The 23,641-nt window shown below is 52.2% G+C and overlaps 9 protein-coding genes across 9 annotated transcripts; 6 read left to right on the top strand and 3 right to left on the bottom strand.

Annotated features, from left to right (window-relative positions):
- Positions 1-100: 100 nt before the first annotated feature.
- Positions 101-2,018, top strand: J4E93_004441 (uncharacterized protein; the record flags this gene model as incomplete). Its single annotated transcript, XM_049342369.1, has 6 exons — positions 101-244; positions 294-398; positions 993-1,214; positions 1,266-1,427; positions 1,481-1,510; positions 1,575-2,018. The coding sequence occupies 6 exons, from the start codon at positions 101-103 to the stop codon at positions 2,016-2,018; spliced, it is 1,107 nt and encodes a 368-aa protein (XP_049200521.1).
- Positions 2,019-2,575: 557 nt separating this feature from the next.
- On the bottom strand, positions 2,576-4,293 carry J4E93_004440 (uncharacterized protein; the record flags this gene model as incomplete). The annotated part of the gene is made up of 2 exons (XM_049342368.1): positions 2,576-4,102; positions 4,153-4,293. The coding sequence occupies 2 exons, from the start codon at positions 4,291-4,293 to the stop codon at positions 2,576-2,578; spliced, it is 1,668 nt and encodes a 555-aa protein (XP_049200520.1).
- A 510-nt stretch (positions 4,294-4,803) lies between these two features.
- Positions 4,804-7,388, top strand: J4E93_004439 (uncharacterized protein; the record flags this gene model as incomplete). The annotated part of the gene is made up of 4 exons (XM_049342367.1): positions 4,804-4,882; positions 5,087-6,164; positions 6,219-6,705; positions 6,759-7,388. The coding sequence occupies 4 exons, from the start codon at positions 4,804-4,806 to the stop codon at positions 7,386-7,388; spliced, it is 2,274 nt and encodes a 757-aa protein (XP_049200519.1).
- Positions 7,389-12,392: 5,004 nt separating this feature from the next.
- J4E93_004438 (uncharacterized protein) lies at positions 12,393-13,916 on the top strand (the record flags this gene model as incomplete). Its single annotated transcript, XM_049342366.1, has 4 exons — positions 12,393-12,497; positions 12,547-12,682; positions 12,737-13,412; positions 13,466-13,916. 4 exons carry the CDS (start codon positions 12,393-12,395, stop codon positions 13,914-13,916), a joined length of 1,368 nt encoding a protein of 455 aa, XP_049200518.1.
- A 152-nt stretch (positions 13,917-14,068) lies between these two features.
- Positions 14,069-14,710, bottom strand: J4E93_004437 (uncharacterized protein; the record flags this gene model as incomplete). Its single annotated transcript, XM_049342365.1, has 2 exons — positions 14,069-14,627; positions 14,706-14,710. 2 exons carry the CDS (start codon positions 14,708-14,710, stop codon positions 14,069-14,071), a joined length of 564 nt encoding a protein of 187 aa, XP_049200517.1.
- An 836-nt stretch (positions 14,711-15,546) lies between these two features.
- On the bottom strand, positions 15,547-16,366 carry J4E93_004436 (uncharacterized protein; the record flags this gene model as incomplete). Its single annotated transcript, XM_049342364.1, has 2 exons — positions 15,547-16,252; positions 16,302-16,366. The coding sequence occupies 2 exons, from the start codon at positions 16,364-16,366 to the stop codon at positions 15,547-15,549; spliced, it is 771 nt and encodes a 256-aa protein (XP_049200516.1).
- Positions 16,367-17,610: 1,244 nt separating this feature from the next.
- J4E93_004435 (uncharacterized protein) lies at positions 17,611-18,988 on the top strand (the record flags this gene model as incomplete). Its single annotated transcript, XM_049342363.1, has 2 exons — positions 17,611-17,650; positions 17,700-18,988. The coding sequence occupies 2 exons, from the start codon at positions 17,611-17,613 to the stop codon at positions 18,986-18,988; spliced, it is 1,329 nt and encodes a 442-aa protein (XP_049200515.1).
- A 536-nt stretch (positions 18,989-19,524) lies between these two features.
- J4E93_004434 (uncharacterized protein) lies at positions 19,525-20,450 on the top strand (the record flags this gene model as incomplete). Its single annotated transcript, XM_049342362.1, has 2 exons — positions 19,525-19,864; positions 19,924-20,450. The coding sequence occupies 2 exons, from the start codon at positions 19,525-19,527 to the stop codon at positions 20,448-20,450; spliced, it is 867 nt and encodes a 288-aa protein (XP_049200514.1).
- A 917-nt stretch (positions 20,451-21,367) lies between these two features.
- Positions 21,368-23,099, top strand: J4E93_004433 (uncharacterized protein; the record flags this gene model as incomplete). Its single annotated transcript, XM_049342361.1, has 2 exons — positions 21,368-21,670; positions 21,804-23,099. 2 exons carry the CDS (start codon positions 21,368-21,370, stop codon positions 23,097-23,099), a joined length of 1,599 nt encoding a protein of 532 aa, XP_049200513.1.
- Positions 23,100-23,641: the final 542 nt, after the last annotated feature.

The following is a 23,641-nucleotide window of genomic DNA, read 5'->3' as shown; positions in this document are numbered from 1 at the left end:
AAAATCATGCCACAGACCTTATGCAATTATTGCTTTAAATACTTCCAACACCCAACTTGAGACTCCTCAGCTCATATAACCAGCATACATCCACGCCACCATGAAGCTCTGCGTCAACATCCTCCGCCTAGCCCTGTGCGCCGCCGCCGCCGCAGCCTCCGTACACCTGTCAGAATCCCAGCTGCGTCAAAATCCCGACACTATCCCTCTCGCAGATCTCGAACCCATCACACCCCTCAAACAGGTAAAGATTCACTCCTCCCTGCATGAGAAAATTGCCTAACAAAACCTAGTGCTACAAGTACTGCATGGACACCCTCAAGTACAAGGTTCACCGAGGCGGAAAGGGAGACTGGAATTACATCCGCTGCTTGAAGGCATGCAAGGAAGATCCGAACGTGAGTAGGACCAGGATAAACGTCTGAGCATTCCGTGGGTGTGGTTCAGGTACCTAGGTATGCTGACGATGGTGTAGTATGCTGAACAGCCCACTGAGACTTGGCGAGCGATGTTTGTGTTGCAGGCGAAGGATTGTGAGCGTGTGGCAGATAGGTTTATGAAGGATCATCCGCGTGAGATTATGGATCTTCCGGAGCATTTGAAGCGTCTGGGGTGTTGAGAGGGATGTGGTTTGCGTTGCAAATCGAACGTTTCGGTGTACTGATGCGCATGACTATTGTAGCTTTCTAACGAGATGTTCAGCGACTCTAGAATGAGATCCTCCCACTCACCAAAGTGCAATCTCGATGACCAACCTAGAAGAAACCACATAACTGTCTTAGCTCACGACGCTTACTCTTCTCCATACGGTGTTCTTCTTTGACACATGGCCATCGTCTGGTCGCTGATTAGAGACGCGCGTCTTCGAGATGTTGAGCGTTTTGATGATGGTTCATTGGATAGGGTATGGAGTTCAATGGATCAAGCCATCACTCAAGGGTTCAGGGACTACACCCCCTCAACGCGCTCGGCACTGAAGCAATCTCACACAGGCCCTTCAAAAGGGACCAAATCTATTTAAATACGCAACCAGCCCCGAACCTTCAGAAATCATCTCCCTCAACATGAAGCTCCCCACCAATATCCTCGGTGTTGTCTTGTGCACTGCTATTGCAGTCACTGCACAGGCACCCGACTCACAGCAAACTCCCGACATCGAAGTTCCGAAAGCCCAACCCAACATCGAAGTACTCCGCGAGAAGACTGCCCGCCAGGTGAGGCTGGGCTGTATTTGTCCGTAACATCCAAAGTCTGACACGGTGTAGTGTATCAGATATTGTTTCGATGGTGTCGCCGAAGAAGACGAAGATCCTGCTGAGTGGGATAGTGCGATTAGTTGTGCATACACATGCGGCATCATGAAGATCCCAGATGATTCCTTGGAATTCATGCTTCACTATGGTTGGGCGACAAAGGGTCTTAGTAGGGTCAGTGCTAGGACATATCCTCACCAGCACCAAAACTTACTTACTCATCGCAGGCACCCAAATACTATGGCAAACGAGCGTCCGTAAGTTCGCAGAAATGATTACGATCAATCCGGTGCCGAGAGAGATGTACTGACCAGATGACAGTGGCTGCGAGACATTCTCGACGCGGACAGTCATTCGCCGTCTGCGGGCCACAGCAACCACTACAGACACGTTTTGGAAGATATCGAGAACCTGAACAGGCAGTTCACTCTCGATACGACAGATGAGATGGAAGGACGCGGAAGAAAGGGGAACTCCGACGACGTCGTCAAACGAACAGCCGCGCTGCGAGATGAATCGCCGTTTGAGTCAATGCCAGCAAATGAATGCACTGAAGCTCTATCGTTCGGAGAACTCCTTGACAGGGACAGTGATTCGCCGTCTGCGGACGAGGACGAGGATGAGTCATATGCGGAATTTCTGAGCAACATGGAGGAGACCGCCGAGGCTATCAGTGCCTTGTGGAACACTGATAAGATGTATGTGGTGGAAGTCCCGGTAGAGACGAGTGTATCATCAGAGGATTCCAAGCGATATTGGTCGTAACGTATGACGGTCGGAAATTCGGGCCGTACGATAACAAAGCTCAGGTAGAGTTCGCACTTTAAGTGCGGTTACGTCATCTCCTCCCCCATTGAGATGCGAAAGAGCCTTCAGGTATTGCCTTCGGAAAACGTCATGGTCTCATGTGCGCCTGTTCTTTAGGTGGCTATGCCCGCATTTATACAACTCGCGATTCGCTCCGGTCGTGTCAGATTAGTTACTAGTTCAAATGTCATACGCGCAAGCTTCGCGAACTCAATACCAGTATCTTCGTCAGCCAGCGTATGCTTAGCTTAGCATCTTTTCAAGCCAACGTATGCTCAGCTGAACATCTTCACACCCCAACTTCGTGACACCTATATTAGTATCTTCCCAAGCTCCGTGTTAGCATCTTCGCTAGTAGCAGATCCGCATGTTAGGTTGAGGCACGCGAGCTCCGAGGTAAAAATGCGCATGTAATGTATCGATTGAACACGACGGTAGCTGTCTGGACCAGACAGCTCCGATGCTCGTAGGCAGAACCTCGTGAATAGTAGAATGAATGCTCAACGCAGGCCAGCCTATTTTTTGCTGCCGTTCTTTTTCCATCCCGCACTTCTGCTCTTGCGTCCATTGGTACCCTTCTTTTGGCCGCCGCTGCCCTTGAACTTGAGCCCACTCTTGCCCTGCCTCTCACTCGCCCTGTGGCCTTCAAACACGAAGCCCTCTTTGGTTTGTGCCTTGGCGACCTTGCCCAGCATCGATCTAGCACGTCCTTGCATCGACTTTTGCTCCTCAGTCAACTTCTGCTTGTAACCGGCACCAGGGTTGCCGCCCGGCCTGGGTGCCTTGGATGGCGGTGGGCCTCTCGGCTTCTCTTTGTTCTTCTTCTCCGCTTTACAACGTGTAACACGGAGTTTGCGAGGGAGCATAGGTGGGTACATCTTTTCGTTGAGTTGCAGCGCGGCTTCGACGCCGTTCTCATCTACGAACTGGACGTAGGCGAAACCCTTTCCGACTCTTGTCTTGGCATCGCGGACTACGCGCACGCTCTCGATTTTGCCGCATTTGCCAAAGTGTACCCAGAGACCCTCTTCGATATCAGAGGCGGGCTTCTTCTTCTTGGGCTTCTCGCCTTCTGTGACGGGTGTTTGGGACTCTTCGTCTACGAAGGGAAGGTTGCCGACAAAGACACAGCGGCGGTGGTCGACCTTCATGGGATGGGCTAGTGAATCGACATGGAGATGGCGGTTGAGCAGCATAGAGCCGTTGAGTTTCTTGACAGCTTCTCTTGCGGCTACCTTGGTCGTGTAAACAACATATGCGTTGGTGCTCTTGGTAGTCGCGTCTATGATGTCCTTGGTTGCAAAGGCAGCGCGCTTGGGTAGGGAGGGATCGAGGGCCGTTGATCGGAAACGTATCGACTCGATCTTGTGCGGGGGCTTGTTATCGGCGAGGTCGGGTATGAAGGACTCCAAGTGCTTCTTGAGAGCCTTTTCGGCGGGCTTTGAGCTTATGCACTCAACCGAGACGTTGCTCAGGAAGACAGTGCGCGATGCCTTCTCCACCTCGGATGCGCTCTCGTCGGTCTTCTCCATAAGCGACTCATGCTTGGGAATTGTAATTTCTTCGGCCTTGTCCGCATCCTTGATCTCTTTGCCCTCATCTGCCTCATCCGAAGACTCGTCCTCGTCGTCCTCGTCTGAAGAATCCTCGTCTTCCTCTTCCTCGGTCTTGCGCTTCTTCTGTCTTTGCTCCTCCTCCTTCTCCTCCTCTCGCGCTACTTTGCGCATATATGCATCCTCAATCTCCTCCTTGTCGCCCCGCTTGCGCTTCTTTGGCTTTTCCTTTGCGCCGTGCAGCACAGCTTCGCCCAATTTTGCTAGCGCGGCCTCGTCCTCGGATTCAGAGTCGTCGCTGGCATCCGACATGTCCTCATCTTCGTCTTCATCTTCATCCTCATCGTCAGAGGGCAAGCTTTCGGAAGCCGAGCTCAGTTCCGCATCGTTCGCATCGCCTTCGTCTTCATCTTCGCTGGACTTTTTGGTCGCTTTCGCTTGTTCGCGCGCTTGGTACCGTGACTTTGAAGGCGCTTGCACAGGTCCCGCCTAAAGATCATTAGCAATCACTCTCTAGCACAGACATGCGATCAACGTACACTGGCAGCAAACAGCGATGCTAGCGCCGGGTCAAACGCCTTTTTGTCGACTTTGATGAGGGACTTGTCTGCCTTGTCTGACTTGTGACTCTTCTTGGGCGTGTCAGTCTTAGCCGCGCGTTTGTCCTTTGACTTGGCCATGGCGACAATCGATATGTTGGTGTTGGCGACAGCAAGCTCGTCAAAAAGTTTTGGTGGAGACGCTTCACGGCGGATGCGCGCTAGGCCCAGCTGGGTGATGCAGGCGGCAGAACGACACCGCCCGGGGCAGGGCAGTGCGGTCATTTGCAAGCCTCAGGGCCTCTCCCGGCCGTCGACCCGCTTCAGAGCGCAGTCTACACCATCCCGACCGAGCTGCCCTCCGCATTCACCACGCACACACTCATGCCCGTCGCTGTCCCGCGTTTGCACCCACACCTGTACAAACATCGCAGACCTGCCACCCGGCCGCTCCTGCCTGAGACATCCCCACACGCTCCCTCAACGCCCGCGTCCCTCACACCTGCAGCTCTGTTTTTGACCGCTCGCCGGGCCCTGCATCCTCCACCCCCAAGCACGCCCATATCGCATCGCGAAGGCCCAGAACACCGTCCACGGCATATTTTTACCACATTGGTCACGAGGTGAGGCTGTCTTCGGCGTGGGCGCACTATGAGCGCGCCCGAACAGACCAGACGGAGCACCTCGAGAACAGCTGCCGGCCCCAGCGAGGACGTCGCGCACACTCAAAGTACGTTGTCACCTCTTCTATCCCGACCCCGATGCGCTTTTTCGGCTTCCTCAAGCGCGGCACTGCGCCTCGGGTCGCCGCTCGAGAGACTGTCGATCTTTGCGTCAACGACCGAGGCGACGACGGCGTCGCGAACTTGCCTCTCTCACCGCGTCTATTACCCACGCCGTCCGAACCTGCACCAGATCTAACAGCCCCTCCCAGGTCCAACTTCGACCCTCACCACAGAATTACCTGACCCCACCTCCACCACCTCTCCCTCCAACCACTCTGCGCCAGCGCAGATACCCACACCAGCTGACCAAGACCCCACCGCGATCGCTGCTGCGATGCTGTCCACCATGGCAGCTCCGACTACAGTGCTCACCGAGTCGTTACCCACGGAGCAAGCTCCTAATGGCTTCGATGATGTTGCCGACAACGGCTCCAGCAGTTTGAGCGAGCTCGGAGACGCATCGGACGATCAGTCAGAATCAACGCCACGGCCAACCGCAGTAGCCGACATGGACGAGGATGATTCAGAGGCTGAGACTGAGCGGCTAGACAACACGCCTCGAAAGTTCGCGCGCACAGCGACGGAGACGTCATTACTCTCTGAGCCCATCCACACAAGAACCCCAAGCAAGCTTGCGCACTCCAAGACCATCGAGCACGACGAATCCGCTCCGCCCACACCATCTGCAATTACAGACGATGTCACCATGGGCGAAGCACCTACAACCGAAAACCCTCTGCATTCACTTTCGCTGATCGCAGCATCAGAAGCGGCAAATCTCGAACACGTGGGCATGAAAAGAAAGCGCAGCAGTGCCGAGGGAAGCCCAGTGGACGAGCGTGAAGAGGAACCATTACGGAAACGAAGCGTAAACGCGAAAGGTTCGGCGCTCGATGGCCTGGCTGATGCCGCAGCAGACAGGCAGGGGCAGATGGACGCAGACGAAGAGCTCGAGAACGCCGAAGAGCACCTATCGGCACTGGCTCGCGAAGAGCTAGAGCTCGAGGAACGACAAGCCAACATTGCCGCGCAGACTGTCAGCGAAATGGCTACTGTCGCGAAGCACACAAAACCAAGAAAAGGCGGCAGAAGAGGGAAACGGAAGACGGAAGACGCTAGCTATGCCTATGCCGAGCCGTTCGCAGCCGCTGAAACCCACGAGGCTGAAGCTGAGGGCGAGCACGACGATGAAGACAGCGCCGTGCTCGATGAGGAGGTCACCAAGAAGAAGCAGGCGATCGATGAGCTTGCAAAGATTGAGAAGAAGTTCAAGCTTTTCCGAGAGAAGTAAGCCGTTCACTCAGGGCATGATCAGAAGGATCAACTACTAACTGTCACCAGGCTATGCGACGAACAAATAGCCCAACTCGAACGAGAGCTCGAAATGCTCAAGCAGCCGAATTGCGTCCACCCCGAGTACGTTGCTATGATCAAATGCGTAGACGATCGACGCGCCGACAAGATCGCATACGAGACAAGGCTTTTGGAATACAAACAGAAGAACCTCGAAATAATCACAGCAGCAGAGCGGCATCAGATGCACAGCCAGTACTTCCAGACTGTGCGCCACATCCGTGAGGACATTCTCGAAGAGTGCAACCAGCGAGTGTTCGAACTACAACGCGGACGACGTCAGCTTGGCTGCGACGAGACCGAATACATGGTGCGATTACCTGAGAAGCGATCCGACCAGATCAGACACCAAACAGCATACAACCTCGAGGTCTCCATTCTCTCAGGTGTCGCCAAGTATGTTGGGTTCCCAGCAGCACCAGATATCAGCGCCGCGCGACCAACCGAGATTGACGAAGATCTTCGAGCAATGAAGGTAAGTGGCTGAAAGCATCTGCTAGAGAACTAGCAGCTGATTCGGCGCGTTAGATTGCAACGCGTGCTCCAGTGCCGCCCCCCTCATTCCGTACCTACAACAGAACGACAACAGCGGACGAGGCAGCTGCAGAAGAACAATTCCTAGAAAGCACGCCATGGGCCAACCCACGGCATCCTTCACATCAAGAGAGTCGGTACCCTCCGGGACCGTCACGCGTACCTAGCTACCAGACACCAGCTGGTCAGCGTCGAATGGTCGACCTCTCAGCTCCCAACGGCTCTGCGTCCACCATCGAAGCGAACTCCAATCCTCCATCGTCGAATGCTCACAACGCCAACGGTCTGCTAGGCGAAGCAGAATCACCGGTCCTACATATGAAACGCGCGCCGGTCGATCATATCGCATACGCCGAGACACCTGGCTCTGACCCTCGCAACAACATGGGCGTTTTGAGCAGAGAAACGTACGGGATGATGTCAAGTCCCGCGGCACAGCACATGGAGATACCCCACGAGCAGGTTGGGCCACGTTGGGTTGGGAGTATGCGACCCATGAACGCAGAGCCAAACACCGCCCCAGGACCACCAGGTGTCGCCCGACCAGATGCGGCGCGAGCACCTCTCACACAACGCAGTGGTCTCGGTACGATCAGCGTTGGCAGCGGCTTATTCGGACGGTGACTCGAATAAGCCACACTGAACCATTGTTCTCATATCTGTTTTACTATCTGTTGCGTCATACCAGCAAAGTTTCATTGGGCGGCGTTTTCCTTGCGTTAGACTTGGGTTTTGCATCCATAGCGGGCTGGCCAGGTAACATGAGCATGACATGATGGGAGGTATAATCCCTTTGGCGTTACCTCGCAGGCAGGCAGGCAGGCAGTCCTTATCTCCGCTTCCATGTTTTACCTCCCATGGAGGCTATGTCCATGTCCCTTTTATTTTCGTTATGTTCGAGTTCATACTTAGACTCTTGGTGAGCGGGCTGTGCAATGAGTGGGTATGGTTTTAGGGAATGACGGAGATGATACCTTTTGAGAGTCGCCTTGAGCGTAATCAATGATATTCTATGCATCAAACTGGGTTGATGTTTTTCGTATGTGAAGCTTCAGCGTTGTTGATCATCATCACTGTTTCGTTTTTGTCGCTGCTGGTCCTGGGGAGCATAACTCGAACACATTCACATGCCTTTGAATTAGCGGCTTCTTGGCGCCAAAGATATGAGACCCTCGTTGGAGTTTCCGTTTCTGGTCAAGATGCACAGCTCCAAGGCTGCTTCGGTCTTAAAATAAGACTTCCCGAGGCTTTCTAGAAGACAGACCATGACAGCCAGAGAAATGTCCTTTGAAAGAATAGAAAGAGAAGCAAGAATGATGTATGACACGTCCCCACTGTCAAAAGAAACATGACAGCGGCCTGACTTATTTTGAACTCTTTCAACACAGCACAGAGAAGGTCCAAAGCAGTAAGAACTCAAGTGATGTGCTCTGTCCATAAGACTCAGTGGAAGTGCGACAAAGTCATGTACGGGTGTCGGCTTGTTTTGAAAGTGGAAGAGCAGAAAGCCATTTGTTTGATGAGAGTTGCTTTTGGTAAGAGGGCCTGAAGGGTGGGTAAAGAGAGAAGGTTAGAAGACACTAAAGAGATAGATTTATAGGTTTCCAAACACTTTACTCATCAAAGACGGCAATCTTGTTTTGAGATGCCGTGCATACACATAGTTCTGATGTCGCGATATTTTCGAAGCCGGCCGTGCGTCTTTCATACGTCCATGGTAACAATCACTGTTGACTTTGGAGAAAGAGAAAACGGGACATGACGGAGTTTGGTACGCGTTTTGCTCTTAAAAGACATAACTCTGGTTCTCAGACCATCCCAAAATCGGGCACGGGCGTGCACATTTGACGTCCTTCTCAGCCCCATCGTCACTCTGATAGTTATCTTTGGGAAACGGTCGCCCATGGGCACGGGATCTATCTTTTTGGTAATGAGAGTTGGATATTGGGTTATGTACGGAAAAACATAGCGATCAGTCGTTTTATATAGTGTCCTGGAAAGTGTTGACCAAGAGGTAGTTGACTACGAGTCCGTCGTGAAGCATTTCCGCCGGTTTAGTCGTCAGGATTTGAGTGGTCGATATGCGTATTTCGATTCGACAAGAAACAAAAGTCATGTTGCCACGATGGGTCCACTGTGCTGTGGAATGCGGTGCAGTAGCGGATCAAATTCGTATTGAAGACTCTACCGCGAGGCGAAGAGGAAACTAGAGTGAGTCAAGGCGCTTGATCGTCATGATCACGTTGCGATATGGCCACGAGGCACATGCGTCAAAGTGGAGATCCCATGTGACAGCCTGGAAAGCTCCAGCGGCAACCTGCATGTGTCGGTTCGTAGCAGCTTTGTCAAATTAGCCTTTCGGATGTGCAACGATGGATACGTGACCGGAGGTGCGGCTTGCAGTGAAGTGTCGTGAGGCTCACGTGTCATCGATTACTTACACTCCCTTCTGAAATATGCCATCTGCACGGAAGGCAGGCTGCTAATTTACGACAGCATCGGTATGTTAATACTTGCTTCTGGTTTGAGAGAAAGTTCAATTGTAGATGGAGAGGAAAGAGGAAACTAGGAGGCCGGTGCCCACGTCATCATGGCATGCATCAGCCACATGAGAGTATGGGCTTTCGGCACATGACTTCGGTATACGCTCGAAACTACCGGCGAAGCTCGAGCTTTGTCGATCTTGAAGAACGGCTGCTTGCGATTTTGCTCGCCAAACACATGAAGATAATCACCACTAGGACAAGTGGGAACCCAGAGTCGAGGCGAGACGGCCAGTGTTACTGAAGAGGTTGGTAGTCTTGGTATCGCCTTGGACTCGTGTTGATAGGGAGTCTCTTTTTGCCGGTGGTGAAGTAGGTACACATGTGGTGTAGAGGCAGCTGAATGTTGAAGTTTTGATCCCTAAATGCGGTCACATATAGACATGGAGTCTCGAAAAAGGGTGGCCTATGAGGGCTGCAAGACCAAAGGGGTTGAGAAATCAATTGGATGACTCTCGATTAGGAAGTACCAATGGCAGCTCCTTGCAGCGTGGTCGATAATGCCCTTGCATATAGAAACGGCTTTGGCTAGTCACCCGAGAGTAGTGGTCGTTTTCGTCAAGCCCACGTTGTGATCGTCGGCCCCTGGCAGATGCCGATGCGTGATGCCGGTGACTGACCGTTTGGTACATGCAACCGAGAGATCGACCCGCGTAGATCCGAGTGTCGTGACGAAGACCACGCGAGTGAGTACCTGTGTTTGCGTAAAGGCAATCGCCGATGCCTGCGTTGGCCGCATGTCGTCACGCGTGGCTCTGGATATACAAAGTTTGGTTACCGAAACGTTGGCTCGTTGCAGAGGGCGCGGCCCGAAAGTGACAGCTGGAGCTGACTTGCGGCTGAGCAGAGTGGGGACTCAGCTTGTATGACCTTCTCAATAGTAGGTTGCCTGAGTGTCATAGAGAGCGGGATCTGTAAGGATTTTTCTCCTGAATCAGCAGCACTCGATGGTTTCGCTGGCCTTTGCTACGTAGAGATCGTCGACCTCGCGTAACTGGACGACGACACGTGCACGGAAGATGCCATCTGCTAACGCGTTAGTCAATCGTAAGGGTGCCACTGCGCTGGATCATGAAGAAACCTTTGGATGCGCAGTCGGGATGCATGCGCCTACTATACGCAATCCCGAAGATTTGCGCCACCATGGCTGGAACAGAAAAGCAAAACCGCAGGGTCCCGCGCTCGTGATCTGGGGATTACGACGTCGGACCGACAACGAACCAGCGAAACCTGAAGCGCGCCATTCATCATTCGCAAAGCATCGTGATCCTGAGGGATGCGCACGCATGTTTTGCTTGAATCGAGGAAGAGGCTGCGAGTCAAATCTCATGCCATCGCGAAATTGCCCCACTAATACCGACTCGGACAGTAACGATTCTCACGAAGAAAGGGGACAATGGACGCGATAGGGACGGAGTTTCACGCAATTGCATGGGTCTGTTTCGAAGGTGCATCAGGTATACCTTGTAGGGCTGAGGTATCAGCCGGGATATGTTTTGTAGCCATGTCATGGAACGTTGATGAATTCGAGAACTTTTCCCGTGGCAATGTTATCAGTAACGCCGGCGTACAAAAGTTCTCACACCAATCAATGACCAAAAGAGACATGATGCTTCGAAGGCGGCTTGGAGATTTCGGAGGTATAGCTCCTAGATCATTTCGATTTTTCCAGGTGCTCAATGTGATTGAGGGCTTCGCTTCTTAGCTCAGAGACGGCGAGATTGCAACCGTACCAGGAAGTTGCTGATGCTCAACAGAGAGGCTGGGTCTTCAAGGTTACCACAGACCTTGGATATGCTAAAGAATGCGTGCCACACTATGCCGCGACACAGTGGTATGGAACGTTAGCCGAAAAAATGGCCGTTTCCAGGCCGTCATGTCCTGCTCTCCGCAGTCTGTCCCGCCAGTGACACTCAGACCAGCGTCAGCATGACATGTGATGGAGAGCGGCACGTTTGTGCAGAGTATGCCGCTCTGACGATGGGTGCCTTGGCTGTAGGACAAACATCGCGAAACACACCTGGGCATGGAAATGCCGTGTTCCTGCCTCGCGTATCGCGAATACCGCATCGATCTCCACAAGTCGATCGTCGACGTTGTGAGAGTCAGTGAACATGATCTTCGAAAAGCAAATGGGCCCCCATGTGATTTTTTCGAGCCGCGCAGAGTGCAGCGGTAGCGGTCGAAGCTCGGCGGCGGTTGAGCGGACGCGAGGTGGAGCAAACGGCATGCAGGTGTGCTAGTGGCGTACGCCAAGCTGTTTACCTGTGCACAAAATCGCTCGTCTGTGGCGTTGCGGAACGAACCACCATCTTTGGTCAACCTTCCGGAACTTCGAAGGCTTCAATACACACGGAAGCAAACATGCTGTGGCAGGGTATGCAATCAAATGGTAATGATCGGAGGATTCTCACATGAGTTTCGTATGTTCTGTGCTAACCACGCAGATAGATAAGGTTGCTGGTAGCCAGGGTGTCTTACGAAGGACGTGTCTCCTTTCCTGGAACTCATGAGCGACCTGCATAATAGGCGAAGTCCACTTAGCGTGGACAAACCACTGTTCCTGAAAAGTATGACCTCCGTCGTTGGTAGCGTCTGCCCTGCGAAGCGTCAGCAGGGGCCCACTTCGACTGGTCTGGGGCAACACCTCCATTCGCCCTGGGTTTCAGCCGACCCATTGGTTGTATTCAATAATCATGGAATCTAGTGCAAGTCCTTCCGTGCATATGCCAGGGATCATCTCTACGGCGAGACACACACCTCTGGTACGAAAGATGCATGACCCTCGAAGAGCGGCACTAGAGGCGGTCCAGCCCCACTGTATACCTCAATCTGCACTTGCCGTCCACCATGCCCAATGGTTAAATGTACCTGCAGTTATTCCCTTCCCTTATGGTCTCATATAGAGCAGGCCCCGGAAACTAAGCGACTGGGCCTGGCATTCTTGACAGCTCTTGATATTCTCCGACCTCCCAGGGAGTTTATAGTAAGGGTCCGATCCGGTCCATCGCAGTCATTTCCATTCCGCCTCACACTTCCTGGCCGTTCGATCGTACACGAAGGTCGTGTGCGAGTACGAAGAAGGATGAGGCCCCTTCATTTGCTTTTCCCATTGCTGGCATGGGTACAGCTGGTAGTCGCTCAGGAATCGGCTCTACTGGCAGTGATTGAGCAACTTCCTCAATGTGCGGTATGTTCAAACGGAGTAATATCACCAGCATTTATTGACTGTTTTCCAGCAAGTGTGTCTTGCCACTGCAGTTGCCCAATCGCCAGTACAGCATACAGACCAGGCCTCTGTGTGTGCAGATGCCAAACTGCAAGGCGAGGTAGAGGCATGTGTCATGAAGTCATGTACACTGAGACAGAGTTTGAGTGAGTGCTCCAGGCTATATCAACATGCTTACTGTTGCTGATTGCGACTCTCAGCAACTAAAAACGTTACCACAACGAGTTGTCACGCTCCAATCCGTTACTCCGGCGAATCAATCCGTGTATCCAACTTGATTCTTTCGATCGTCACCGCCGTTTGTGCGCTCTCCAGGATCATATACAAAGCCGTTTTCTCCGTCGGTGAACTTGGCTACGACGACTACAGTGTCTTGGCCGCACTAATAGCTGGTGTTCCATCTGTGGTCATCATCGATAGGGCTATTGTTCCAAACGGTCTAGGACGAGACGTATGGACCGTCAGCTTCCAACAAATCACCGACTTCGTCAGATATCTTTACGCTCTGGAGGTACTCTATTTCATTCAGGTCGCGCTTCTGAAGCTCACGCTTTTATTCTTCTTCCTGCGGATATTCCCGAAACCCAGCATCAGGCGACTTCTATGGGCAACCATTGCCTTCAACTGCCTTAACGGTCTTGCTTTCACGTTGGTGGCTATCTTCCAATGCCGACCAATCTCTTTCTACTGGAACAAATGGGATGGAGAAGGATCCGGCCAATGTATCGACATCAACGGGCTAGCCTGGACAAATGCCATCATCAGCATTGTCTTGGATATCTGGATGCTCGCTTTGCCATTGTATGAGGTGTTCCACCTGCAGCTCTCCTGGCGCAAGAAGCTTAGCGTCGCTGTTATGTTCTGCGTCGGCACATTGTAAGTTCCGCTCCCAACAAACTACAAACGACAAGTACTGATTCAAACCTCAGTGTGACCATCATTTCAATCCTTCGTCTATCCTCTCTCGTCAACTTCGCGGCCTCATCCAATCCAACATGGGATCAAGCGGATGTTATCAATTGGTCTAACATCGAGATCAATGTCGGCATTATCTGCGCCTGCCTGCCTGCGCTACGCGTCATACTCGTACACTTATTCCCCAAGATCCTCGGCACAACCAAAGCCACCGAACGACCTTATTACGCATACGGTAGCCAAAGTCATGGCATGAAGAAGGGCGGTAGTGCGCTGGCCAGTGGTCCAGGACGATCGGCAGTCTCGAATGGCGCGCGAGACCCAAACGCCATCACGTACACCAAGACCTTTGAAATACGGCATGCCGATCATGATGAGCAATCACTTGTGCAAATGGAGATGGACCAGTTTGGACCACATAAGCCGAAAAACACGAGTAGCAGCACTAGCATTTCGAGTTTCTAGATACCACTTATTAAAGATACCCTAATTCCTTTCTCAACGCTCGGCAGTGGCTCTTACACACACCGAACGTGATATATGGCACATGTCGACATTGTTATTTTGCAACTATGTAAGTAGATGCGGTCTCAGTGTTGTAACAGCCGCTATGTGTTTCAGATACCGTACTTCTTCAGATCCTCTGCAGAGTCGGAGTAATGGACCGTGAACTCCTCGCCCTCCTTGACATCTCGAACGGTCTTGAACACCATCTGCTCCAGCTGCTGATCCCAATGCCTCCTGACGTTTGAGTTACTTTCGTGATTGAACATGGATCCAGTCAAAAGAACCATTCCAATTGGACCAAATGACGCCTCCCCTTTGAATGAATTAGAGTTTACGCAACCCATGAGTGTATCTAGGAGCCTGTTGTGGGCGTTGTCTCCTCTCTCCTTCGTGAACCGCATTTCGTTAGGTCGCGCGTTATGCAAGAGCAAGATAGCTTCCAGGGCCTCCTTGGGTAAGAGGAGGAAGATCAGCGGCACAAAATCGGGGTGTGGCATAATCAGGACGGGTGACTCCTGCAGAACGATCTCGCCAGCTTTGATGTCGCGGGTTGCAACGACACCGCGGCCTTTGCCTTCGATGGAGACTATCTTGTAAGGCGCTCCAGTCGGTGATCGCATGAACGCGCTAGGGTTCTCACCGCCGGCTGCGTACTCTTCCCACGCGCGACTGATGCTCCGGTATGTGGCTTCTTTCATTTCTTCTGATGGAATTAACATCTCATCAAGTTTGCCACGCAGCTAGGACGGCATGGGTCGTTTTTGATGTGTCTGTAACATCTCATTTGGTGCGGGGGCGTCTGTGAAGCATTGGTCCAATATATCTCTCTTAGGACCCGTAAGGCGGTATGGCACCAGGGCTTCTGAGTCGCCCATATTGATCGTAAGAAGATTGAGTTGATTAGAAGATAGGTTCTCACAGAAGCGTTGGCCCACGACTATGTACCGGGTACGCAGTGTTTATTGGGAAAGACGATATTTGGCATCCATGGATCGCTGCGCGTCCATCCCTGTGGCTCGGCCCAAGTGGGGTTAGTTCCTTGGCGCAGGATATTGTACAAAGGAGCCGCATCCATGGATCCTTTTGTTCATCAAAGTGGTTGCAATACTCTCTAACGACGCTTCCGTTAGCAGTAGACAGTGAATCTTTGTTTCCCTGACTTTGGTTACATGTTTGCAACCCGCAGCCACAATCGTCAAAGACACGTCCCTCGCGGTGTCTACAGACAGAAAGAAGAATTCTCAATGGGGGGAAAAATATTTACAACATTTGGGATGACTTCATACTCAACGGCCGGTGCAGGTTTCATGACCACCCAACGGGGCGCTGTTGGGGGGATGTCTGATCAAAGCCCAGCAAAAGTCGCTGTCGCAAGAAGAGGGGGACAGTTTGACGTTCAGATCTACCATAGAGATGGTAGATAAGGTGGGCAATTGCATGGCGGAACTGTGAGCTGCCCATAGTCGGCGTAAACAGCGCCGGGTCTCTTGTGAAGCTAGAGCGGATGTTCACAACCATACGAAAGCAACGAATGATTGCGATCCTAAGGTTGCGCAGCGATCGCTTAGCCTGGAACCCCTTCTTCCGCTCAACTACTTCCATCAACCGCCTTCACCAGCTCTCCAAACATGGCGCTAAAGGTGTGATAATAGTCATCAGCACTATCCGTCAAGAATATCCAATCCGCCGTGTTCTCAACCTGCTGCACCATAAATTCCAGCACCTCTCCAGTCAGATTCGGCAACGAATGCAATATGACGGCCAGCTTTGAACGCCGAATCTTGTGTGCTTGTAAAGGAACCATGACGTCTCTATCAAGCCACTTATCGAAAGTCTCTTCGAATACGACGGTGAGATCGGTGAGGTTGAGGTAGGATTCTTGGAACACTGTGGGCAAGGTGAGGATGGACGTGGGTATCAGACCAGGGTTGTGAGCCACGAAGCGGTCGCTGAACGCCGTGTTGTTCTTGATTGCCTGGTTTGCCGTCTTCAAGTATGCGTAGGCGTCCTCATCGTAAGTACTTGGTGTCTCGTCTAGGAAAATTCCGTCAACGCGCATCTTCGTGATGTTCGTTACTTTGGGCCAGCGCGCATAGGTATCGATTTCTGCTAATAAGCTTTCGATGGGCTTATCTGCGTAGTCTGTAGCGACGTATCCCAATGTGCGGATGTTTGGGTAGGCTCGTAGCTTGGGAACTTCGTCGAGGTACACTTGATCGGGCAGTGATCCCATGCAAGGGCCGGAGCAGGGGTTGATGATGACATTGAAGTCTACGTTTCTATGCGCTTTCGCGCTGGCTCTTGGTCAGTATTATACACTCTAGCAAAGAACAATTTACGTACGCGGCGTATAGCGGATCCCAAGCGCCTGCACTTGGGTATACGTAAAGAGGAAGAAGTATGGACATCTTTGCGAGGCGTGACCAAAAAGGACTTTGGAGAAGCAGGTAGCTAAAGGTAGAGAGATCCTAGAATATCAAGGCGGGCTTCTGGAACCCAGAATGCCATGCGTCAGGAACGCGCTGGCCCGGTCCACAGATTGTACCTTACAGCGGGCATGCTCCTGTTCGCAATCACACTTTATTCTATATGAAGAATGGTACGCGTCGTGGGCAGTTTGTGCAATCCAGGCACTATGTGCGGCCCAAAGGCACTCGCTTATGGTAGATTGGCTGGAAGAAGTGAAGGACTATATTGTCGGCCAGGATTGCGAATAACCGGGGATATGAAAGCGATAAGAGACGAAAAGCCGCTCGGAAGTACCCTGAAATCGATCATGTTGTAAATGATTTCCTGTGATGCAATGATGGAAATCTAGAGTTCAGCCGCATGCATCGTTAGCGATCGTGTATGGGTGATCGGGGAGTAGTTGAGTGGAATAGAGAAACTCAAATAATCATGACGCTAGGGATGGCGGGAGTCCGTGTCGTACTTCACTTTGCTGCATACAGGTAATCAAAACGTAGTAAAGAAGCAGTCTCTCAGACCATGATACTTGGGCCTTGATGTCCCTCAAAAGATTCCTTACATTGGCAAGACCAAAGCTCTTGTTGCAAATACGGAGATGTCGTGATAATCTTTTGTTAGAGCCAGATCAAAAATTCTCCCGACAGAGGTGTCCTGACGTTAAAGGCTAGACCCTAGATGCCGAATGTTCGGTCGTTGTTGTTGATTCGCTCATGGCTGCTACTTCCACAACTCGTGGCAAGATTGTTCTGCGGAGCCGCTCAGTCCTGCACCTGCCTTCAGCGAGGAAGCGGAAGCGGAAACGAGAGCGGAAGTCTCAGGGCATTTTGACTTTAGAGTTGAATGCAAGCTGCAGCACGGTGTTCATGCAAAAGTATGGCTACTCGTGGATGAGATACATAGCCAGAATACGCTCACAAGGCGTGCGCCAGGTCACAGGTACTGTCGAACCCTCTTCCACCGACGCCGCTGCTTGGGCGGTGGTGGTTTCCGTCGGGAATGGTTTGTAATGCAGGAGTTACTGTGGTACTCGGGTTAGTCGCCTTCCTGTTGCGATGGTTGTAGAGGTAAGGTTGGGCGAATCGGAGTGGTGGGGTTTCCGCGTTGACAGCAGCCTCGCCCGCCGTAGTCGCCTATCTTCGGCTTGCTTCACGCCTTGCGCCCTTCCTCTGAACATGCCGCCGCAATGCCGCCACCGCGTTTATATCCCCTCACTCGCCTCTGCAGTACGTGGTCCCGTCCACAGACTGTGCGATTGACCTCACCTCCAGCCAGCAAAGACCCTGAACGCGCCTAGTCGAGCCTTCACCGAACCCCTCGTCCACCCCGCGTTGCACTCCCCGCGCCCGCTACACCCGTCACGGGCATACTCAGCCATGTCGGAGCTCTCCCAGTACACTGCTAAGAGTAGCAAAAGCACGACCAATGGCACAAGTCACAATGGCAATGCCTGGGGCGGCGAGCACAACCCAGCGGCCTTTGACTTCCGCTCCGATGTGCACACTACACCGACCATGTCGATGCTGAAAGCCATCCAGGAGTGCACCCTGCTCGACGATGTCACCATGGAAGACCCGACTACACTGTCGCTCGAGCGATTCGTTGCCGATCTCAGTGGGAAGGAGGAGGCACTCCTGGTGCTATCCGGCACCATGGGCAACCAGGTCGCATTTCGAGCACACCTTACCACCCCTCCACACGCTGTCATCGTCGATCGGCGTGGCCATATCATCAACTACGAGGCAGGCGGTGTAGCGACACTGAGCCAAGCCATGGTGCAACCGCTGGATGCGAAGAACGGGACATACCTCACACTGGAAGATATCCAAAAGTACGCAGTCATCTCCGATGACGTTCATGCCTGCCCTACACGCCTCATATCGCTCGAGAACACGCTCAACGGCGCGATTATGCCTCTATCCGAGGTTAAGCGTATATCAGCTTGGGCGCGCGAGCACGACATCATAATGCACTTGGACGGTGCGCGTCTGTGGGAAGCTGTAGCTGCGGGTGCCGGTTCTCTCAAAGATTACTGCGCCGAGTTCGATAGCATAAGCCTGTGCATAAGCAAGGGCCTCGGCGCGCCGATTGGTAGCATCCTCGTCGGTACGAAGGAGTTCATCAAGCGGAGCCGCTGGATCCGCAAGTCCATTGGTGGAGGTTTGCGGCAAGCCGGTGTTGTTGCGGCTCCCATGCGCGTTGCCATTGAGGAGACATTCCTCGGTGGCAAGCTCACCCAATCTCACGAGAACGCGAAGAAGATTGCGAGCATTTGGACAGATCTTGGAGGCAAGCTGCAATACCCCGTAGATACCAACATGGTTTGGCTAGATCTGGACGCGCATCATGTTGACATCAACAACTTTATCGAGCTAGCGGAGAAGTACGGCGTAAGGGTGCGCGGAGGTCGATTTGTTGTGCATTACCAGATTGGCGAAGAAGCCATCGAAGCGCTGCGAAAGGTGTTCACCGAAGTGTTGACTGGTAAGGAATCGTCAGGGAAGAAAGCCGAAGCCCCGCATGATCCCGAAGACCTCAAGATGAAGGGAAAGGGCGTGGAGTAGATGCAGCAGCCACAGCATGAAATTAGTGGGTAAATAAAATACACGAATCAAACCGATGCGCTCAGCCACGCAGCCACATCGATTTCCAGTACCTGCATGTCTAGCGTGGTAGCGTCTGTCATGTTCCGAATTCGCCGGGACATCGGAATCCACCAGAGCTTCCAAGACCTCGCTATTACGTTAAACTTTCAACTTTAGGCCAAAGACTCTGTCCACCGCTACCCGACGTCAGAGCGAAGTCGTCATCGAACTCTCAAACACGACATTGCCAAGATGGAGGCCGAAGCACACTACATGAGACTGCTCTGGACGGCGCGGCGGCGCTGGGTATTCGCACTTGACTCCCCGGACTTGCCCTGATTATGTACAAACCTGCACGCGTCGTCACCTCTGGGCAAAACTTTCTACGACAGACGTCACTTTTCGCAAAAAGAGCTGCTGGACCCTGTGTACATAGACCTACGGCCTGCAAACCTGGCAACTCACACAACTTCCTTATCTCCACGCCACGCCAATTCCACACGACGACAGCGAAGATGGTACCACCGATTGCACAAAACCGGACACTCCTGTCCAATCATCCGGATAAAGTCCGCATGCTTGTGCTTGAGACAGATGAGACACATCCCGATACGCAAAAAGAGACAGGATCCTTTGGGGTGGTTTTGGGCCAACTTCTCAAGAAAGCCGGAGATGCGCACAAGCCCAGTTTAGGTATCGAGACTGCGATGCAGTATGTGGTCGAGCCGGAAGGTGGTGCTATACCAAAGTTGGAGGAGATTGGCCACGACGTCCATGCTATTCTTATCACGGGTAGCTGCTGGGACGCGCACGGCGACGACCCTTGGATCCTCAAGCTCATGCAGTTTATCAAAGGTATGCGTCTCAGATTAGTCTTGAGCTGAGGGGAGAAACAGTAGCTAAATACATCACAGACGTCTGGCAACATCGCCCCGATATTCGCTTCACAGGAATTTGTTTCGGACATCAAATCCTTTGCAGGACTCTCGGCGCAACCGTCAAACCCCAGAAGGACGGTGAATGGGAACTTTCCCATCAGCCTATCCAATTGTCCGAACTTGGCCGCAACCTCTTCAATTTGCCCAAAACCGAGTCCAAGATCCATCTTCATCAAATGCATCTCGACCACGTCGTCAATCCTCCATCCACTGAGACGACCGATCTGATACCAAAGAACACCAAGGTACATGTCTGGGGTACCAGCGAGCATACAGGCGTGCAGGGCGTATATATTCACAAGAGGCTATTCACTACGCAAGGTCATATGGAGTTTGACGAGGCCCTTGTTAAGAGACAGCTGGAGATGAGGGTGGAGAGTGGGAGTGTCAGCAAAGAGGATGCGAACGAAGCCGCTGAGAGAGCAGATTGGATGCACGATGGCCTTCTTGTTGCTCAGGCAGTTTTGAGATTCTTCCACGGTGACGACGACATATATACGTAGGAACCACCAGCGGTCGAGGCTCCGGAGGATCCCGCTACGACGTTACGAGGAAGAGCATATCATCGGCGTTGAATGAACTGGATACTTTGAAAGGTCGCAGAAATAGGCGCAGGTGGTATGTACCGAATGCTATTTTAGATGTTCGCTCAGCGTTGAAAGCATATCATGCGTCTTTGTAGTGACGTACGCCGCTTCGGCTTCGAAAGGCTGAGTAGGGCCGTCCGTAACGCCCCAGAGAGGAAAACGCACCAATCCGACAAAGCAACTCACCACCACATAGGGTTTTGTTGCAAAAGCTTGTCTCAACTTCGATCAATGTCGATCCTGTTAGAGCAGGCCGAACATCGGGTGGGCGATGCCCTTCGGCATTAAGACGCCCGATGGCGCGCGGATAAGAGGTTCCGATATCTTATACCCGGATGCGACCCGGTCACCAACCCACCTGCCTCTTTCAAGGCGTCTGCAAGTGCGTCATCGTTCCACAGAGGCGTACCGTAGGGACAGAGATACAGCAGCGACGCCTTCATACCCCAGCTGTCTACATCGGGTGCCATTCGACACTCACACCCTGCACAATGGTCGGTCAACATCGGCCGGCTGCTCCCCGGCGTGCATACAGCACTTCGTTCACACGCATCCAAACCCTGGAATTAAGAATGTTGCGGAGCGAGATTCAACGGGGCACAGCATCCTCTCCACGTCCCGGCGCTAGCGTCATGTTCGACAGGCGACCAGACTGATTAAGGGTGGGCACATCCCCATGACCTGGGTCGATAACTCTTCCAGCCTCGCCTTCCCCAGACCTCGAACCAATTCCCACGCCACTTTGCACTGGCAGCTTGTTGAGGCATCTGCTAGCGTTAACATACCACTCACACTTACACCGCCCCTCATGCTAAGGACATAACAGCATCGCCATGGCCAACTCCAAAGATACAGCAAGCGACGACAACCTGGATGTTGCTAGTAATAAAGAGAGAAGAAGCCAAGAGGTGGACATCGAAAAAGATGGACTGCAAGACGACCTGGAACGACAGGCTTCTGAGCCTCCCTACTCCGTTTTCAGTAAAGGAATGAAGACATGGATTATCTTCTTGGTGTCTATTTCAGCTCTGATATCGCCGTTTGGCGCGTCCATGTTCCTTCCGGCGCTTAATGTGCTATCCGATGTCCTGGATATTACACCTACGCAGGTCAATATCTCGATTACAACGTACATGGTATGTATGATTTCTTTTTATCCATATGCAACGAAATGGGAACGCTTTCGTTACCCCGAAGGCCTCCCACAGCCCAGCTACCGCTGACGCTGTACACTAAGTCCATGATCTTGACCACAACTGACTGTGGTAGATCGCACAAGCTATTGCTCCCGCTTTCCTTGGGACCCTATCGGACAACAGCGGGCGAAGATTGACCTTCATCATATGCTTCATCATCTATAGCATTGGCAACATCGGCCTCGCACTCCAAACAAACTACATCGCACTGCTCATTCTGCGCATGGTTCAGGCAGTTGGCGGCACGGCTGCTATAGCGTTGACAATGGCGGTTGTCGCGGATATCTCCACGTCGGCTGAGCGAGGCACCTACATGGGTTACGCACAAGCCGGTGTCTTGATGGGTCCTGCTTTCGGTCCGACGATAGGCGGTCTGCTGGCGCAATACCTGGGATGGCGATCTATCTTCTGGTTTCTTGCCATATTCTCCGGCGTGCTGCTCGTGCTGTTCGTGTTCTTATTCCCTGAGACTTGCCGGAAAGTCGTTGGCAATGGCTCTATCCCTCCTCAGGGTGTCAATCGCTCAGTCATCAGTTGCATACAAGCTCGCAAGCTTGCAAAGCTGTCACCTGACGAGGTCACCCCTAAGCCCGAGAAGAAAAAGGTCGCCTGGCCGAACCCGCTTGCGACGTTCCGAATTCTAGCCGAGAAGGAGTCTGGAATTCTCTTGCTCTACAATGGCCTCTTCTTCACCGGTATGATGGTCACTGTCTCCGCGATTCCAGAGTTATTCTACGCCGCATATGGCCTTAACGAGTTGCATGTCGGCCTTTGCTACATATCTAATGGTGTAGCTTCCCTTATCGCCTCGCTCACCATGGGTCGAGTTGTCGACTGGAACTTCCGCCGCTATGCCAAAGCTGTTGGTATGACCATCTCCAAGGGCAAGCAACAAGATCTTAGCAACTTCCCCATCGAGCGCGTTCGCTTGCAGATCTTAATTCCGTGCCACATTATTGGCATGTTTGGACTCATCATCTTCGGATGGACTCTCAAATTCAGAACACACATTGCGGGTCCTGAAGTCGCTCTGTTCATCATGGGCTTTGGTGTCACTGGTGCTTTCAACATCACCAATGGCTTGCTGATTGACCTGCATCGCGATAAACCTGCAGCTGCAACTGCGGCAGTCAACTTCGCCAGATGTCTCATGAGTGCTGGCGGTACGGCGGCTATTATTCCAATGTGTCATGCTATGAACCCGGGATGGGCATTTACGTTCATAGCGTTGATCATGGCGGTATTGTTAATTGTTGTGTTTTGGGTCATGAAGAACGGGATGAAATGGAGACAAGAGCTGGCGGAGAAGAGGAGGCTCAAGAGCGAGGAACAAGAGAAGAAGGCAAAACAGGAGGAGGTTACGACATGACATGACTATTGTAATTCATCAGTGTTCTTCTTTATACCTTTCTTGGAATGCTATGCCTTTGTATACGACTGGATAGATTCAAAGCACGTCGATGCATAACCAGGCAGAGCGTAAACATCGTACGTCGAATCTACATAGCCGTACTTTGCCCTTCCAAAATCTCGCATCTATTCGTCTCACACCACCAGCCTAAGTCAGTTATTGTGTCGGCGAAGTGTTGGATGAGTGCGCCATCATAGTGGCGCCTACAGTTGTGTTTTTATCAATTATTGAGCACTCAGATCGAGATGTTGATGACGTTCATTAGGAAACTTATATGCTTAAAAACTTCATAGTGTCTGACCAAGCAATCAGAAAGCTTCGTCTCATTATGGAACAACGTGGAGACGAGGGAATTGGTCCCGTCACATGCAGATAATTTCAAAAGTCACACTATGAAATAACATGACGAGAGCGATCACTTGCAGCCCGGTTTCATCAGAACGATGTTGGCATGGCTGCTTGTCTTCAGCAAAATCGATCGTTTCTTCTGCTATGCCGAG

This window comes from Alternaria ventricosa (genome assembly GCF_023758065.1).
Source record: "Alternaria ventricosa strain BMP 2768 chromosome Unknown scaffold_6, whole genome shotgun sequence".
Lineage (NCBI taxonomy): Eukaryota > Fungi > Ascomycota > Dothideomycetes > Pleosporales > Pleosporaceae > Alternaria > Alternaria ventricosa.
This window is presented reverse-complemented; position numbering and strand designations above follow the sequence as displayed.